General features: G+C 41.1%; 1 protein-coding gene and 1 pseudogene across 5 annotated transcripts in view; one reads left to right on the forward strand and one right to left on the reverse strand.

Annotated features, from left to right (window-relative positions):
• Window positions 1-5,857, forward strand: part of LOC139540171 (liprin-beta-1-like) — an 87,978-nt gene extending 82,121 nt beyond the window's left edge. For all 5 annotated transcript variants that reach the window (XM_071343769.1, XM_071343768.1, XM_071343770.1 and 2 more), the window contains 5 exons: window positions 1,062-1,187; window positions 1,413-1,601; window positions 1,815-1,973; window positions 2,311-2,376; window positions 2,786-5,857. In XM_071343769.1, coding sequence (XP_071199870.1) covers window positions 1,062-1,187; window positions 1,413-1,601; window positions 1,815-1,973; window positions 2,311-2,376; window positions 2,786-2,869 — 624 coding nt within the window. In that variant the 3' untranslated portion in view covers window positions 2,870-5,857. The remainder of the gene's footprint in view (window positions 1-1,061; window positions 1,188-1,412; window positions 1,602-1,814; window positions 1,974-2,310; window positions 2,377-2,785) is intronic.
• A 3,667-nt stretch (window positions 5,858-9,524) lies between these two features.
• LOC139540173 (guanine nucleotide-binding protein G(s) subunit alpha pseudogene) lies at window positions 9,525-19,196 on the reverse strand (annotated as a pseudogene).
• Window positions 19,197-19,420: the final 224 nt, after the last annotated feature.

The following is a 19,420-nucleotide window of genomic DNA, read 5'->3' on the forward strand; positions in this document are numbered from 1 at the left end:
CACAAAAGGACCAGCTGACATGTCAGTGATTCTCTCGTTAACACAGGTGTGAGTGTTGACGAGGACAAGGCTGGAGATCACTCTGTCATGCTGACTGAGTTCAAATAACAGACTGGAAGCTTCAAAAGGAGGGTGGTGCTTGGAATCATTGTTCTTCCTCTGTCAACCATGGTTACCTGCAAGGAAACACGTGCCGTCATCATTGCTTTGCACAAAAGGGCTTCACAGGCAAGGATATTGCTGCCAGTAAGATTGCACCTAAATCAACCATTTATCGGATCATCAAGAACTTCAAGGAGATCGGTTCAATTGTTGTGAAAAAGGCTTCAGGGCGCCCAAGAAAGTCCAGCAAGCGACAGGACCTTCTCCTAAAGTTGATTCAGATGGCTTGGTGTCAAGAAGGGCAGCAAAGAAGCCACTTCTCTCCAGGAAAAACATCAGGGACAGACTGATATTCTGCAAAAGGTACAGGGATTGGACTGCTGAGGACTTGGGGTAAAGTGCTATTCAGCTGATGACCACATTAGTAGATGTGCACACTTCAGCCAGATTACCAATGACCAGAACGTAAACTGGATCCAGAACCTCAAGAGATGCTGGCGCTGTGCCCGAAACCACCAAGCTTAAAAATGCAACCAATCCACAACATTATACTGCATCCTTTCCCCTAGTGCTCCTGTGTTTGTGTGAAATAAAACCCCACTATTTGGATTCCTGCTTCATCTTGTTTCATTTGCATTCTTATCGATGCGCCATGGTGGCACTTTGAACTCTGGACCAGTCAAACCTCCTTGTAAAGTCCACTTTTTCTATAGTTACTGTACCATCCCCTTTTTGTGTACTCGTTCTCCACTTCTTCAAGCTACACAAGTTTTTTATTTTTTATTTCACCTTTATTTAACCAGGTAAGCTAGTTGAGAACAAGTTCTCATTTACAACTGCGACCTGCCCAAGATAAAGCAAAGCAGTGCGACAGAAACAACAACACAGAGTGTTATCAAATCCTGTCGCTCAGTCATTTGTTGTGTTGATAAACACATTATTTTCTCCTGATTTGTCAGAACAACATCACACCAGCAGAGATCTCCCAGTGGACCAATCACAGAGTAATGGAGTGGCTGAGATCAGTAGACCTGGCGGAGTACGCACCCAACCTGAGGGGCAGCGGCGTGCACGGGGGACTCATGGTGAGAAAGAATGATCAGATTTAATGTGACCCAAAATTGGCTTGATAACTGTGGGCCACAAGTTTTAACTCGAATATCTAAAACCAGATAGCTGGGAAAACTGGGTAGAAATTATAATGGGTTATTTCGTCTATGAAACTGTGGTTATTTTGAATTTTATCTTACAATGAGAATGGGATGTGTCTCAACCTATCCCACATCTCATAATGTTCCCTCTTCCCCCAGGTGCTGGAGCCTCGGTTCAACGTGGAGACCATGGCCCTGCTGCTGAACATTCCCTCCAACAAGACCCTGCTGCGGAGGCACCTGGCCACCCACTTCAACCTGCTGGTGGGCTCTGAGGCCCAGGGGCTCAAACAGGATTGTCTGGAGAACCCCGACTACACCCTGCTTACAGCCACCGCCAAGGTCAAGGTAGGGGTCAAAAGTAGTGCACAATATAAGAAATATGGTGCCATTTTGGATGCAGCCATGGTTTTACTGTAGGTAGGGGTGAGGAGTGATGGTGAAGGGGAAGACGTGGGTTTGGCTGTGGTAAGATATTGTTCTCATGTGTTTGACACTGGTTTTGGTTATTAACTTTAGTCTCAATTAATAATAATTTGAGAATTAATCTGTTCCCACCAGCTGAGGAAGATGACGTTTGGGAGCTTTGGCAGCCTGAGAAAGAAGAGGCAGGATGAGAGTGAGGAGTATGTCTGCCCCATGGATGTGGAGATGCCAAAGGGACGTAGCTTCCAGAAAGGCTATGAGCTCTACGAGGACGATCTGGACCAGCTAGAGCAGGTCAACTTCTGGTCTGGTCCCAGATCTGTTTGTGTTGTCTTGCCAACTCCTATGCTGATTGTTGCCCACGCATTTTATTTCTCTGTAGTGGCGGCATTGTGCTCAGTACACATAAGTTCTCCAAATAATAAATAAGTCATCACATCATTACTTACATTCAACCTCCACCTTTAGATTGTTCCCTAAATGTTTAGAGTTTGGTCGTCAGTACCGTAACAGGTGATGGTAGCACTGTGCCTAGTTAGTGTTCAGCTGCTCTGAAAGAATACACAAACAGGTATACTAACAGGTGTTCTTAGTAGTGGTGTTGAGTGTCAAACCTTATCTGTTATTGTAGATGGAGGACTCCGAGGGAACTGTGAGGCAGATTGGAGCCTTCTCTGAGGGCATCCAAAACTTGACGGTACGAAGGAAACTATCTTCTTTTTATTCCTGTTTTAACTGTGCTTAAGTGTTATGTTGATAACAATATGTCACTATATTTGGGTAGTCCCATATGATGATCAACAGATGGTCATGCGATCAACAAAACCAGCTGTTGATAAGCAACTTCTTGCTAAGGTTACGGTTAGGTTTAGAATAAAGGTTAGGGTAAGGGTTAAAGTTGAGGCTTAGGGTTAGTGGATAGTTAGTTAAAATGTTGTTGACAGAGTATTGAACATCTACTAAGGACTATCCAAATAGTTGTACCTAACAATATTTTAGGGTATAAGAGGCCTTTGTGACGTAAATATGGGAATATTTCAGTGGGGCTTTTACAGTTCTTCTCTAGTATTAATTCCTATTTTCCTGTATTTCCTGTCGGTTTCCAGAGCATGCTGAAAGATGATGAATTCTTCAAAGAGATCTCTAACTCTCCCAACCCCAGCGTAACAGATGACGATTCCAACGTTTGAGGCCAGCGCCATGGGACTAGCAAACCAGGATTGAAATACTATTTGGAATAATTTAAAATACTTTAGCTGTGCTTGATTGAGCTTGCCTTTTGGGATGGAATGCAATAGGAATAGAAAAGTCCCAAAAGTGGCACTCCAGGCAGGCTAAAGCAAACACTCAAAGTATTTGAAACCAGGTGTGCCACTAGCACACACTGACTCCACCGTACCCTCCAACTCTCCGTAACCCCCAACAAGCACCAGATCTCCTTTTAGTATTTAGGCATCACTTTTTTTTTTTTTTATCAGTCCACATGACAACAGACACAGTCCGTGTCTGTTGTCATGTGGACTGATACACTGTTGTTTTTTTAAGGTGCTGTGAACGCTAAAATACCACCAGCAGGATTAACAATTCAACTCGCCCCTGTCTACCCAATAGCAGGTCAGTTATCAATCCTCATTAATCCCTACAGATCTGATAGATCCTGCTCTGCCTTACCTCTGAGCTAGTCTACAGCGAGGGACTGTTCCTCAAGCTCAACAGTAAAGGCCTTACAGTAAAGTGGGCTATCCCCAAAGTAGAGTGCCTACGAGGGGTCGCCCTCCTCTGGGTTGGCTTTTAGCCGAGAGGCACCCCTTCCTACGACTCCTACCAATGCACTCAGTACCTATAGTTCGGGTCCCAGGTTCCTTTATACCAGCTACTCGGGTTCCCTATGGAATGATTAACCAAGAAAAATAGCTAGAGATCCTCAATTAATCAAGCATATTTCAGAAACCTAGAGTAAAACAACATGCAGTTGTATGACTCTTTGATGACACAGGGTTTTACAACAATAAAGTGAGTTTATCCAAACATCCAGAAACAGGCATAAAAAATCCCCAATCAATTATAAGCAAACATTTACTGTAAATTAAATTGATGGACAACCTTCAGCACCCTTAACTAAATCCCTGTTGGTGTTCCAATAAAATGTTTTTTCTGTTACAATTTTATGAGAAGCACAGTATTTAATAACAAGAAAAACCTTATACAACTCTCAACAGTTTTTTGGCTCCCCCCACAGGATGATCAGTCCCTCAGAAGGCGTCTAGAAACTCTAACAGCTACTTTACCACACCTCTATCAACCTTAAGGAATCCTCCTAGAATTTTACTTTAACTGGGTATACCTAAAATGTAAATTTAATAAGTAAACAAAAACAAATCAAAATATATTGTAGGCTATAAAGCTACAGCAAAAATCTTCTTCCGGCAGTCAACACAGGCTTTTCTGGCAAGCTTAAAGAGAGCCCTTCTCTCCCAAAAAATCATAGCTCTTTTATACCATCCCTTTTTCTTTCTGCTAACTCATTGTGGTTAACACCTACCCCAATGACCTCCAGTGGTTAACACCTAATGTGGCCATCGTTCAAAAAGGTGCTTTTTCAGCCCCCTTAACTCCCACTTTTTTCTCACCTAAATTGGATGTCAATCCGCTTCACCCCTAAACCTGGAGATTTCCAGATCAAGCTAACATCCTTAAACACATTTTTAAACAATTTTTTTTTTCACATTACTATTCCCCACTTGGCACCATTTTAATCCCTCTCCAATTTAACTAATTACTTCCATTACCTCTTAAATATCCAACAAATTAGACATTTAATCATTACATTTCAACATTATAGCCTTCCATTATCAACCTCCAACAGGCCCTAAGGCCTTGTTCCTCTAAACTTAACAAACATAGTCTATATGCATCATACCTTAAAGCAAACATCACATTAACTATTTTACTGGATTACTTAAATCACACATTGTTAACCCTCTTACTAAATTATTCTAATCACCCTTTAATCACCTCTGCCACTATACTTTTCTCCATGCTTTCAAACTTTAACATTTAACATATTTAACCTTTAATCATCAATTAATTTATTTTACTTATTTTTCTTATTTTCCTTAGTCAATGTCAATATTCATTCTGGTTGTGTGTGTGTGTGTAAACGAAACTTCTTGAGTGTGGGCATATGCAAATGTTTCTCTAAAATGTCAGAGAACTGGGCCTTAGCCAACTACTATTGACAGTACAAGTCCATTTTAACTGTCCTATTTGGAGAGGAATTATTTCAGAGCAATATGCCACCATAATTTGCCTACCAGCTGGATACTGGAGACATTTGTACTCATTGTTTTTATACTAGCCATCTTTCTGTGGAATTTAAATATTAAAGTGAGCCATATCAATATCTGATAAACCCTTTTTTTACGTTAAGATGTAATGTAGGGCTTTTGCAAAGTCTAATATGTCATTTTAAAGAATATGTTTGTGCAGGAAGGGAAAAAATGTTTATATGCTGTGCAGTTTTGCCCAAGTTAAATGAATGCCCCAAGACAGCTGCTATGGTTTACACAGAAAACCAGACTATTTCAGCGGCAACATTTTTATTCTTTCAACACATCGCGCCATATCCTAGACACTCCCAGTAATGGTGTTTATTTGAATGCATTTGCACCTATAATGTACAGTTCAAAGAACATAATTCCTTTTTGAAGTGTCATTGCATGTTATTGAAGCCTTTCTTGTCGCCAGAATGTTGTACACCTGCTAACGGAATATGTATTTCTTGTTTATTATAATTTGTACTGAGATAACTATTCATAAATATTGCCAGATAGCATAGTTATTTTGAGAATACCGTAGCTAGCCTGGGTGCCAGTCTATTTCTGCTCTCTTGCCAACTCCTTATTGGATTGGCAAGAGAACAGAACGTGACTGACACTCAGGCTGTTGTAGCATGTTCAAAGAGTTGAGCGATAAAGCAATGACACTGTTACGCAACACCCTAACCACATGAGGATAAAGTTTGTACTGTGTACTGGTTGAGTTTTTACCCATTTCTAGGGTCAATAAATTCATTTAAACTGTCTAATTTCTCAAGTAGGATTGGAAATTTAGAAAATAAAGCATATAGGTTTGTTTTGCAATGCAGATTCATTACCATTTAAAAGCCTTTACCTCCATGTTTGTACAGACTCTTATTTTTGTTAACACCAAGTCAATGAAGGGATACTTGAGTCACAGACCATTTGTACATTAGTTGCCCAGCTTGAACAACTTTGTTTGCTGTTTCCTACTCTTTGTGCACTTTAAGATGGTTTGACAAGCCACTATTTGCAGAATGATGAACAGATAAAACACATTTACACAGATATTAAAAGCAAAATAGAGGGTCAGGACAAGAGCATTGCTTCCTTGGTTCTGTTCAGGCAGAAGTAGAGTAGGCTGCTGTGTGTGCCATGTTCTTCATGTAAAACTACAACTGAGCCACTTCATTCACAGTTGGCTGCTGTTGATGTAGTCTGGACAATGTATTTTGCATGGCAATCACCTTGATCGTCCATCATGATATAGTGGTCGTGAGCTAAACTAGGGATATAACTGCAACTCTATAATGAAGAACAATGACTGGAGAGGTTTCATTGAAGGAGGAAAATAACACTGAACTCATCTAAGGGTCTTGTAAAGGGATTTAGTATTTTCCATTGTCTCTAATGGGGAAAGTCTTTCAATAGCGCTAGACTAAACAGTTTGCTCTAGGTTCAAATTGAGATTTGAGGTTTCAGTCGAATATTTCTGCCGACATGGGCCTGGGAAGCTCTCAGGAGCTGACTGAGGAGATGCAGAGGGGCGTCCAGTCTGAGGTCTTCTCCCAGGCATCTCTCCATACAGCCTGCCAGCTGAGGACCTTCCTGGGCTTCCAGGACCAGCTGCAGCCCAGCCTGGACACCCTCAACGACATATTCCTGGTACAGTTAATCTCCTGCATAGTGAGGGGTCTCCACAACCGCATTGTCACCAACAAGATGACCAAACAGTAGAGCCTGTTGCTGGGGTGGACTGGCTCTGGACCTTCCTGGGGCCCGACGGGGGGATCCTAGTACAGTTCCCAGTGCAGACCTGATGGATATCAGACCAGGCGAAGCCCAGGCCTCCAGACGCTTGGTTGGATGCTGAGTGGTGGGAAGCAGCACAAGGGAGAGGGCAGCTGCCGATGCGCTGTTCTGGAACAAGAGTCTCTTGAAGGAGTTTTGTGGCCTGGTGGATACGGACTGTTTGTGGAGGGTGCTGGTGTTCGCCCTCCCCGGGAGTCCCATGGACGTTGGGGGTGATGCTGACGACATGGGGACCTCAAAGACTGGCTCTGGATGGAGAAAGGTTGCTCAAGGGCTTCTTTGTAAACACAACCTCTTCCCTGTCTGTCAGAGAGATGATGGAATGCTGCATGGAAACGAGATGTGGGGAATATTTGATTTATGCAGGGGCTGTCTGATCGTGCCTCATTTGACCCATGCTAACATGTACAGTAACTGTAGGTATACAGTGGTTCCTCCTTTAAAAGTTGTGAGCTTACACCGCGGGACTTAGAGGTACCCGGCATCACGGCTTCATTGTGCCATTACAGTGCCATCCGTTTTGTCACCAAAGCCCCATATACTACCCACCACTGCGACCTGTATGCTCTCGTTGGCTGGTCCTCGCTACATATTCGTCGCCAAACCCACTGGCTCCAGGTCATCTACAAGTCTTTGCTAGGTAAAGCTCCGCCTTATCTTAGCTCACTGGTCACCATAGGAACACCCACTCGTAGCACGCGCTCCAGCAGGTATATTTCACTGGTCATCCCCAAAGCCAACACCTACTTTGGCCACCTTTTCCTTCCAGTTCTCTGCTACCAATGACTGGAACGAATTGCAAAAATCACTGAAGTTGGAGATATATCTCCCTCACTAACTTTAAGCGTCAGCTGTCAGAGCAGCTTACCGATCGCTGTAGCTTTACACAGCCCATCTGTAAATAGCCCAACTACCTACCTCATCCCCATATTTGTTTTTCTGCTCTTTTGCGCACCAGTATATCTACTTGCACATCCTCATCTGCACATATATCACTCCAGTGTAAATTGTAATTACTTCGCCACTATGGCGTATTTATTGCCTTACCTCCTTAATTCATTTGCACACACTGTATACAGATTTTTCTATTGTGTTATTGACTGTACGTTTGTTTGTGTAACTCTGTTGTTTTTGTCGCACTGCTTTGCTTTATTTGGGCCAGGTCGCAGTTGTAAATGAGAACTTGTTCTCAACTGGCCTACCTGGTTAAATAAAGGTGAAATAAAAATCTATTTTAAAAAATTGCTCCAGACTACAACAAGGGGGAGTTAGAGCACTCATTATGCATTTGGGTCCTAAGGTTTTTATATGACCAATCATATTGAGTGGTTCCAATGACAAATTTGACACAAGCCTGGTGACTTTCTTCAGCAAAGATGGCTGACAAAACATTACGGGGAAGCAAATGTAAGTCATTATAACGTCATAACGAGTAAAGCAAGAAATGTACAATTGAGAGGAATATGTTAATGTAGAGACAAACGATGGTGCATATTTTTTTGTCATTAAGTTCATTTACGAAAATCGCTATTTAGCAAGTTAGCTGACTAGCTAACATTAGCCAGCTAGTTAGCTGGTGTAATGACATGAGTATGAAATTGTAATTTGTGTTTAATGTTTTAGGGACTCAACAAACCAGGCTGTCTTGGGAAACAGTGGATGTAAAGAATCTAGCTTGCTAAAGCATTTACTTCAAATTGAATGTACAATTGTGTAAGCTTGCCTTGTCGTGCAATGCAGCAGAAGTAACAGCTAGCTAACTATTTAACGTACGCTAACCCCATTCCGTACAAATGTGTGCGACCGCGACATTCAAACGATGCTGCAAAGAAAACTAATGGGACTATAGGGACTGTGTTGACATCAAAATCTGTGGTGTGAACTAAGTTTCTGTTCAAGCGCTGATTGACATGTTAATGGCTTTATAGTATTGGAGAAAAGTTGAAAAACTGACCCCTCCGACACTGTACGTTACATTGTGACGTGTCATGGCGTAACGTACAGCACGCATAAAGCAACTAATCCTGTCTTACAGCCTCTCTCCACCAGGTGTAGCACTTCTCTCACCGTTTAAAAACAAGAAAGGGACAGGGTAAGGGGGGATACCTAGTCATTTTTTGCGTCATCACCGCAAGCTATCATGACTCTCAAAAGCCGCTGTTTAGTTCTGAAGATCACTTTAGCACCGCCCTAAAAACCCGATTCAAATTCGACACAAACCTTCAAATAGGTATGTAATGACACATATAAACTCTTTATAGTGTTTTATTTACATTTTAGAGGCGATAAGGTGATAAGTTGGACAGATCGAGTGAAAAAAGCCGTTTCCCCACACGACATCTCCTTCTCACGTTCACGCAATAGGTTCAGCTTCCCCACCCGCCATTTTTAAAGAGGTCATTGCCTTCTCGAATCATGCAGAGATGGGCATCATGAAGGCCTCGTCATTGATTTTGTTGGAAAGGGGAGAAATTGACTTTACATTTGTATTGATATTACAGTTGATCTGGAAGTATTATGTTTTTAGTCACTAAAATATGGTCAATTGTACCGACCAGCGCGATATACAAAGGTGAGTGAGTTTACGTTACTTGCTTATTGTGTAGTGGGAGACCCTGAAACATTAGGTTCTGAACTAATATTCATACCAATCTATGAACCTCAGCTATTATAGTTGTATCAACTTCAAGTCTGAATGGCATTAATGACGTCTATGGATTGAGTAGAATATAGTAACTTTATTGTGCCAAGGATGCAAGTCCTATATACATGTACTGTAGTTATTACCACACATGAGATCCCCACATTGTAGCCTGTACATTGAATATATTCACTGATCATGTACTCTTCCTTGGCAAATAAAGTTGTGGTTCAGGTATGAATCTCTGAGATTCTTTTTCAGTCATATCCAAAACCAGGTGTATCAAACTCCATTCTTTGAATGATGCTGTGTCTGCATGTATGTATTACAATTATACACTTCAACAGTGTTTACTGCTCCTGGGACATCAATGATTACACATTGTAACTATGCAATAGACTAGAAACCTGATTTAAGTAAAGGCTGATTTGTAATTCATATATACAGGGGAAAAAAACTATGCATATCTAACTCCCTTCATCTGCATTAATCTGAGGACACAGGATAGTATTTCATTGAGATAATTAATTTCAACCAGTGGAGAATGTGAAACACTTTATTGAAATAGGTTCATTATCCAGGTGTTATAAATACATAATAGATGCATTATGATAATTGTAATATTATAAATACGAGTTCAATCTGTACTTCAATGCACATATGGTGTGCATTATAAAACAAGGAAGAAAGACAAGGTGAGGAGAGGGGTAAGAACAGAGGCAGACAGCATATGATTAATTAATTACAGTGCTACGCTAATATTCTCTCAGTTCATCACAGTGTCTCTAGCGGTGTCTCCTAACCAGCCTTGGTCCCCCAGTTGGCCCGAAGGTTATCTTAAGAGCAGATGAGGTGGCGATGACGGGACTGGCTTCCTCTCTCACATCAAAACATACCTGTAGACGAGAGACAGATGGATAGAGAGAGAGCATGATTAAGCCTTGATTATTTTCTTCTAACACGGTCAGTCATCATAATCATCAGGATGTGAAATGCAAAACTGACCTTGGATCATTAACTCAGGTACTACTACATCTCTATCTGTATTTCAATGTAAAGCATCTCTTTAATAATACTTCCTGTTGACCCGACCAAGTGACCTCTCACCTATGATCATGCTGTGCCCTCTGTGTCAGCCAGTTCAGATGCGGCAGGGGTTCACCAACACAGCTGATATAACCTAGAGGATTTAGGGAGAAGGGGGAGAGGGATGAAGTGAAGGAGAGAGACTGTTATTGTGTGTGTTTGGTCTCACCTGGTGTCCACACTAAGTGGCTACGGAGTACTTTATGCTGAAAAACAGACACATGAGGACAAACAATTGAAGATAATGTCATTATTAGACATAAATACCACTTGAAGCTTGATGATGACTTGATCATTTGAATCAGCTGTGTAGTGCTAAGGCAAAAACAAACATGTGCACAGGTGTTTGGAGCATTCCGATATGCCACAGCTGGTGAGGTGTCAGGCTCGCCTCTGTACTTAAAGGGTGATTATTCCAATTCTCTGAACTGCTGCAGATCTGCCCGCAGACGAGGTAGGAACACAAATCCCACACAGAAGAGGTGGATAGAATTTTACAGGTAAAGGTATCCTTCTTCCTCCAAACTGTGCATGTGAGACAGGTTTCATTTACAAGACAGGCAGAGAGGAAGAGAGAAAAATAACACAGAACAGTTTAATTACCTCTGGTTATGGACACTTTTGCCAGCAATAAAGCTTCCATGGCCTGTTCCTCGGACAGTGAACATCTGGCAATGTCTACATTTTCGACTCCTTGATCAGCTCGCACTCTGAAAGTAAAGAAAATAGCTTATTTTTTGTAGATATGAAAACAATAACTGAGATATGACCCTTCAATCTAAAACAGCAGATGTCATTTTCAGGATACGTCAATACAGCACAGAAAGCTTAACACCAGACTGGTATTGTGGTTGTTCATTAGGTGATGGGAAATATGCAATATGTATACAAAATAATATACTTACCTGTTGTATCTTGAAAAAAAGCATTGGAATTAAAGGTGAAATGTTTAAACTATTAACCTGCTTCATTATTTGTGTATTACCAGTAGATGCAGAACAACTCCAATTTCATACATCATTTGAAAATGCGTCTACGAAAAGGTAAGAATAAAAAGTTGAAATAACGTCTTAGATTTTATGGAGACATTATACATCTTAGTACCTTATCAATTTATGATTTGTATCAATGTGGACGAGAGACAGGGGAGCAGGAACATATTATTTTTGCCGAGCAATGCAACGAAGCTGGATCATTCTGACAATGATACCTGCACCATCGATACGCTGCAAAGACTCCCTAACTTCGCCATTGTACACGATGGCCCATTGCTGAGACTTCCTCTGACCATTCTAAAGCCCGCATGGGGCATCCTTGCCTTAATGGCGCTGACTTTCTGGTCTAACTCTTCATCTGACATAACAGAATAGCATTCCCTGACAGACAGTGTTCTTTCATCCTTCTGTAAAAAAAGCAAACCGTTACACTGTCATGAAATATGATTATATATCGACTGTGAAACAAATAGGACATGGCCTGCTTATGAGTTGCCATGAAAGAAAGTTAGATGAATTCAACTTAAAATGGCGAGAACAGGCATTCGTAGCTAAATACTTTTGGTTAGCTTGAGAATAATAATTGCATGATTTATCATTCTACGCTATGTATGTATGTATGTAATATAGTACAATGTTATGAACCAACACTGAATCGTAGGAGCTAACCTACTAGCTATGTAAAAGTTGGACAGAAGAACGCCCAGTGCTGCTTACCTGAGATGCCATCATCAGACAGTCCTTCTTCGTAGATGTCCGCTATGACTTCCTTTGTGTCGGAAAGAAAGTGAGTGTGCAAAGCTGTCATCAAGGCAAAGGGTGGCTATTTGAAGAATCTCAAATATAAAACATATATTTTGATTTGTTGAACACTTTCTTGGTTACTGCATGATTTCATGTGTTATTTCATAGTTTTGATGTCTTCACTATTAGTAGTAAAAATTTAAAAAAACTCTTGAATGAGTAGGTGTTCTAAAACTTTTGAACGGTAGTGTACATCCTGACAAAACCAAAGCTCAATGCTTGTGAGCAGATATGCGTTGCCAAGCTGGCACCGTACGAGTTTGACATCAAGTACATCCCTGGTCCCCAAAATGTTGTTGCAGATGCCCTGAGCAGAGACTCCTTCGTACAACCCAGTGTACTCCATTGCCTGATGAGGGTTCCATACGAGACATTTCTAGCTTATCTAAGATAATGCTGTGCGCACAGACTGAGTGCAAGATGTGTTTCGCTGGTCCACCCATCCCTTTGACAAAGCTTTTAACGCCAACGAGGTAGTCATTAACCTTTGTAGGACATACGTTCCGCTAGCGGAACCCCTCGACAACATTCCGCTGAAAAGGCAGAGCGGGAAATTCAAAAATAGTCCAATACAGCAAATGAAAGATAAACATCTTGTTAATCTACCCATCGTGTCCGATTTATGTGGATATCATGTGAGCAAGACTCCTGATCCGGAGGCCAGAGCTCCACTGGTCTGCAGAAGATTCTACAAACAAGTCCCTGGATGTTCTCGTTGTTACTGACCACTAGGGTTGCAAAGGGTCGGAAACTTTCAGGTAAATTTCCAGAAATTTTTCAGGAATCAGGAATCTTGGGAATTTTTCTTAAATTCATCAAAAAAGTTAGCTTATAAAACAGTCAACCTTTTTGTGGGATACACATAAGGCAATTCTAGGTCTTGTGGCATATTTTGGTTAAATTATCTCCAATTCAATGGAATTGCAACCCTCTGCATGCACAGTGCATTCTTCCATCACATTGTTGGGGTTCGTTTCCTTGTTCCTTGTCAATCATTGACTCATTGGTGAAATTAGCATTATGACAATATCTTTAATTAAATCATTCAAAAACCCTTATTAATGCAATTGCAGACAGAAGTTGACAACAGGAACACAACGCATGTTTCCGAGTAAGTTCTGCAAAATATAAAAGGTCCCAAGTTATTTTATTAAACCCGAAGTCCAGCCCTTGTGATGTCACTGCATACGTCATTACCTTCTACTCATCAGACCAAGCCCATGCATACACAGCTATATAAACTTGCAGGAGAGATTCTATAGTTCCAGTGTTTTCTAAGGCCTAGGCAATAAATGTCCACTCCCCAAGTTGATTTATTGTGGAATGTCTGACTAGTCTCTTATCTCCTACACTCCCCTGCAGAGTTCTGTCTCAGTCACACATTTCTCAGACCGTTTCTTTATAAGAGGCAGAGAGACTAGAAAACAACTGTGGAACAATATTAAACCTCTATAATGAATATATATTGTTAATCTGTAGTCTAGGACCTTATAAATGTAAGGAGGGCGGGGTCTTATAACCCCTCCCCTTCTATTAATACAAAAGCATAATCAATTATTATAAAACATCAAACATTTGGTACAGCCCCTATCATGACCTCTAGGTGAACCCCTGACAACATGTACAGCTGATTCTCAAGATCTGTGTTAAGTCACCTGTTTCCATACATATGATGTTTTTTGGGAGAGAGTGGTAAGCAGCCTGAAACTCCTGAAACCTATATCAGTAGCCATTGCACAGATTGAGGGTGACAATGCCATCCTGTCTGATGTTCAGACTCTCTTTGCAGATGTAAGAGAAGAAATCCGTACTGGCCTGCCCACTTCACTGTTGCTCCAAGCAGAGGAAACTGCAGTTCTGAAATACATCAAAAAGCCCATACACGCCGCAACGTACATGTTGGACCCCAAGTATGCTGGCAAGAACATCCTATCTGGTGCAGAGATCAACAAGGCCTATACTGTCATCACTACCATGTCTCGCCACCTTGGCCTGGATGAGGGCAAGGTTCTTGGCAGTCTGGCGAAGTACACTTCCAAGCAAGGGCTTTGGGATGGAGATGCAATATGGCAGTCGTGCCAACATATCTCATCAGCCACCTGGTGGAAGGGACTTTGTGGATCTGAGGCTCTTTCCCCTGTTGCCTCCAAATCCCAACATCAACCACCTCAGAGCGCAACTGGTCCGTGTTTGGGAACACACACACCAAAGCACGCAACAGGCTGATCATTACAAGGGTTGAAAAATTGGTGGTCATCCAGGCAAATTTGAGGCTTTTTGAGCCTGACAACGAGCCATCCTCAACAAGGTTGGAAAGTGACAGTGAAGATGAGGCCTTAGTCTGATGTTCAAGAGGTGGACATTGAGGAGGTCCAGGGAGAAGACATGGAGGCTGTAAGGGAATTCTGCCCTATGTTAATACAAGAGACCACAGGAAACGTCTTTGATCAGAGGTTAGTTTGTTTAATAAGGATTGCAAGCCGGATTGCAACCCGGAGTATATACTTACAGTAATTTGCAAGTAACACACTCAGTTCAAAAAATTGTGTTTTCCCTTTTTATCCCCTACTGAGGATCACCCCGCCCAGGGTGATGTCCCTTAACTTTAATACCATATAAGCTCATAATAAATAGTTGCTAATACAAAGATGTCTCTGATAGGTGGAGTTCAGCTTATTGTTATTTGCAGTTAGTTTCCCAATCCTTCTTCCTCCTATTGCTATGTTAAGTGTTTTTGGGAGATGCGATGGATCATTGGGGAGATTATTCAATATTCCCTTTTGTTGTTCAGTAAAATCATCCCGTGTGAAGAGTCAACTCATTTAATTAAAGTTAAATTCGTAACTAAATAGTTTTTTAAATTTCTATTGGAAGGATTTAATCATTTGCAATTATGTCTACTTATATTAGGTTTATGTTTTTGTCTCCATAGGGGTGGCAGTCTAGTGGTTAGAGCGCTGGGCTAGTAACTGAAAGGTTGCTGGATCGAATCCCTGAGCTGACAAGGTAAAAATCTGTCTTTCTGCTCCTGAACAAGGCAGAAGGCACTTTTCCCCGATATAGGCCGTCATTGTAAACAAGAATGTATTCTTAACTGACTTGCCTAGTAAAATAATAATTTTAAATATTGTAATGAAACAGGCAGGGAGCAGGTCTCGAACCCTCGACCTTCAAGCCAGTGTGCTATCGACTGTGCCGCAAAAGCATGCTCAAGCGCAAGAGTCGATATCCGCGCTTATAAACCCAGGGTCATTACACTACTCCCTCCTTTCAAAGAGCGCGTCATCGCGCTAGTTTGCGACTCTACGTCTTATAGGAACGCGCTCACTGGCCAAGCACACGCACTGTCGTGGATACAAGGTCCGATCACTTCTGACACCAATGTAATGAAACAGCAGGGAGCAGGTCTCGAACCCTCGACCTTCTAGCCCGAGGTCCGGCGCGCTATCGACTGTGCCGCAAAAGCATGCTCAAGCACGTATAAACAGAGGGTCGTTACAATATGATAAACATATCAAACGCAAAAAGAAAATATACAATTAAATGGTATTAATGTGCATATATTTCCGTTTATTCACGTTAATTCCCACGGAAAGTTTCCACCTCTGAATATTCCACAAAATGTGCAACCCTACTGACCACTTTACAAAGTTGTCTCATGCCTTCTTTTGTCCAAACCATTCTGCTAAGTCTGTGGCTCACCAGGTTCTCTGGGTCATATTAGGTCAAGGGCAGGGAGACTACTTAAACCTGTGTCGAGATTTATTGAGATTATGAATCAGCAGAAAGTTAGAGATTGAAAGGTTTTCATACCTATGTGTGGGTATCTTTCTTATGAGTATTTTGTTTTCTTAAAGGTTAATATGTGAATACAGAGGGTCAAAGGTATTTACATATTTTATTTGTGGTTGTTTTTTACAACATTTGGACATGTTTAGAGGTCACAGGACATGACAAAGTCTCCTACTGTGGTTTTCTTTTTATTTGAGGTTCTTTCAAGTCACAGAGTGTAATTAACATGTGACAGGCATGTTTACCTATGAGGGCTAACGGGACTGATCAATCTCTTTTTACGAGTGGAAAATAGTGTGAATACTTTCGGAAGGCACTGTAATTATTTTATGCAAATGGGGGATATGATGAATACGTGGTGTATTTGAGTTATAAAAAAAGGAAAAGATAATGACAAGATGTAGCGATTTGACATCAGTGAGAAGAGCGAAAATCTATTCTCTAAAATAAATGGAATATAAAATAATTAGACAGGAATCTATTTCCCATTTATTTTATTTTCATAACCATTGCAGAATAAATTCCTCATGTTTTCTGGCTATGATGGATTCATATTTCCGAAGTATCCATACAACAAATTACCATACTCATCTCTCATTTCATTGGGCCTATAGTAGCCTAGTAAATAGATAGGCTATGTATGTATTTCAAGTTTTGCTGTATGAGATTCCATAGGCAGCACAGTTTATAATAGGCCTATACCCTACAGTTGAATTAGACAGGTGAACATGCAGACCATTTATCTTATACTTTGAAGTATGAATGCTTATACTGTATATAGCCTACTGTAATTTAATTATATATATTTTTTGGTATCCTAGACAATGTTTCAGAATTCGCGGGCAGTCCAGCATATTTAGGTTGGGGGAAAAGTCAATGCAAAACATTGTTGAATTCAAACGTTCTGCTGACAGGTCCACAACAATTTGCCATTCTTTTCGCTTTCAGAAGCTGTCACAGTCCTTTGCCAAATACAGCAGAAGTTACTGCAAAATATCAAAACATTCTGCCCACACCTCTACAAAATATGATCATTGCTCTTTCTTTTAGAAACTGCTGTGGCCTAATTCCAATAGTTCCAAATTGTACAGCAAATAAAGGGCTTAATGTCACCATAAATGGTGCATGAAGGGCGTTTTCCAGGCAGAGTTAAAATGCTTAATTATGCAGTCACAGTTTTAGGATGGGTTGGATTTATAAGCGGAAAACATCCGTATGTATGGGGTGCGCCAAGTTTATAAATATCAATATATTTAGACTTACATATTCTTTACAGAAATGGCACATGCAGATATTTAGTGTGACAACGTAATATGCTAGTTCTGGAATAAAAACGTTCAAAATACATACTATCAAAGGAGTGCACAAAGGATAAATAAATATGGCATGGTTCACAGGGAATCAAACAGAATGTCCTCACATCAAACAGCAATTCATTTGTAAAAGGAGAGAAGACGAGTTCTGTCATTTCATATATGCAAGATAAAAATATATATTTTTAAACATAATCTACAGGGTTTCAAACATTTATCAAACACAAACTAACCTCGCCTTTGTTGCATTCATGACGAGCAAAAGTTTAACTTATCTCCACAGTCTCTGAAGGTACGCTGGATGTTTTTCAAGTCGATTGCACAGGTGAAAAAAGGAAAAAATGGGTGCATATCCACATCTCCACTGGCTGTGATCTTGAAAAACTTGTCACGTATGAAGTACTTTGCCCTGGTGACACTTGGATCCTCCCCTTGTACTGGTGTTGTATGTTCATGCGAAGTGTAGTGTGCAAACTCTGGAAAATAATCCTCTATTTTAGATTTCCCCGCCAACACCTTCTCTGCTAGCAGGTCCTGTTTGTTCAAAAAGAGGAAGAGAGGACGGTCCATTTTCCGGATTCTGTTCCAGATGCGCTCTAAGGAGTTTAGTGCCTCCTGCAGTTGGTTGGTTTGATTGTCTCCCTGACACACCATAGCATAGCTGCTGCTGTCCACCACTAAAATATAGGCCGACTGGTCACGAAACACTCTCCTTGTGGATCCCCACCCACCTCTGCCATTGAACAAATAAAAAACGTATTCGCCTACTCTGAAATATGTCTCAAAAATGCCTGAAGCTTTTTTGTGTTGCATGTATTGCATTAATTTCTCCTCCTCAGTTAATTCTGTGTCCAACAATCGCATCTGATTGAATATTGTGCTTTTCCCTGAGTCACAATCTCCTAGTAGTAGGAGCCTGTGAGATTTATAGTATTGCTGTTTATCTTTTTTAAGCTGTTTCTCAATCCTTTTGTTTGCTTCTCTCCGTGCCTTCTCCTCTTCTTCTCCACATTTGCCTTTGGTCTTATTCCCAATGCCAAAACAAGCCATCTTCCTAAAAAAAATACAATAAAAGGAGGTAAAGTAATAAGTAGCCTTGTTTGAGACAGAAAGGCCCATAGGGCAGGAGCCTGTTTCTGTAGTGTGAGGCAGCTTGACGTACAAGTACACCCAGGACAGGACGCTAGTCTATTGCAGGGCCTTCCCCCTAATCCATTTAATGAGTGCCAAACAGGGAGGCAATGAAATGGAGGGGAAATAGTAAATTAATAATGCTAATTGCTAGACTGATCCAAGAAAAAAACACCTTCCTCAAGATTTGTGACAGATGTAAAAGAAAAACATTTGTAGTTCTAAAAAGTGACATGCCCTCCAGCACAGCCAGATGGGTAAAACAAATGGAATATCACAGCAGATGAATTAGACCTAGCTCTAGTCCAGGGCGCCGTTTGGCTGCGTACTCTCACGAACAGAGACAATGTTGTTGTTGTTGTCCTGGCGCAATGTTCCAAAGCTAATTTTTACCAACTTTCTTCTTCTTCCGAGTGTTTTGTTGTAGCCTTACCTCGTAATTCTGGTTTGGTCACGCTTTTATTTTCACTCCTTGTCACGTTGTTTGATTTTGTGATTAGTCTAGAAGCAGTAATTGTTTTAGAATATGAATCGAGACAAATATGGTCCAAAGTAGCCTGGAAACTAGTCTGCTTAGCTACTATAACATTCAACTCCTTCCTCTCTGTGTCATGTGTGTTTCGCAAGGAGTACCTAGGTCCAAAGTTCTTACTTCCTCTATTGTGAATGTAGTATAGGCTACCCATATTCAGTCTGGCTGACGCGCGACCCACATGACTACACAGCAAGCACACCCACACAAGCATAGACAGGCCTACATGAGTAATGCCTCGATCACACCGACAGTGCTTTGCATTTTGGTACACTAGAAGTACGCTCATTTCTAATGGAATGCTGCGTTTGCCTTGCAGCGTTGCATTGGAGAGGC

The sequence above is a fragment of the Salvelinus alpinus genome, chromosome 15 (assembly GCF_045679555.1).
Source record: "Salvelinus alpinus chromosome 15, SLU_Salpinus.1, whole genome shotgun sequence".
In the NCBI taxonomy this organism is placed as follows: domain Eukaryota; kingdom Metazoa; phylum Chordata; class Actinopteri; order Salmoniformes; family Salmonidae; genus Salvelinus; species Salvelinus alpinus.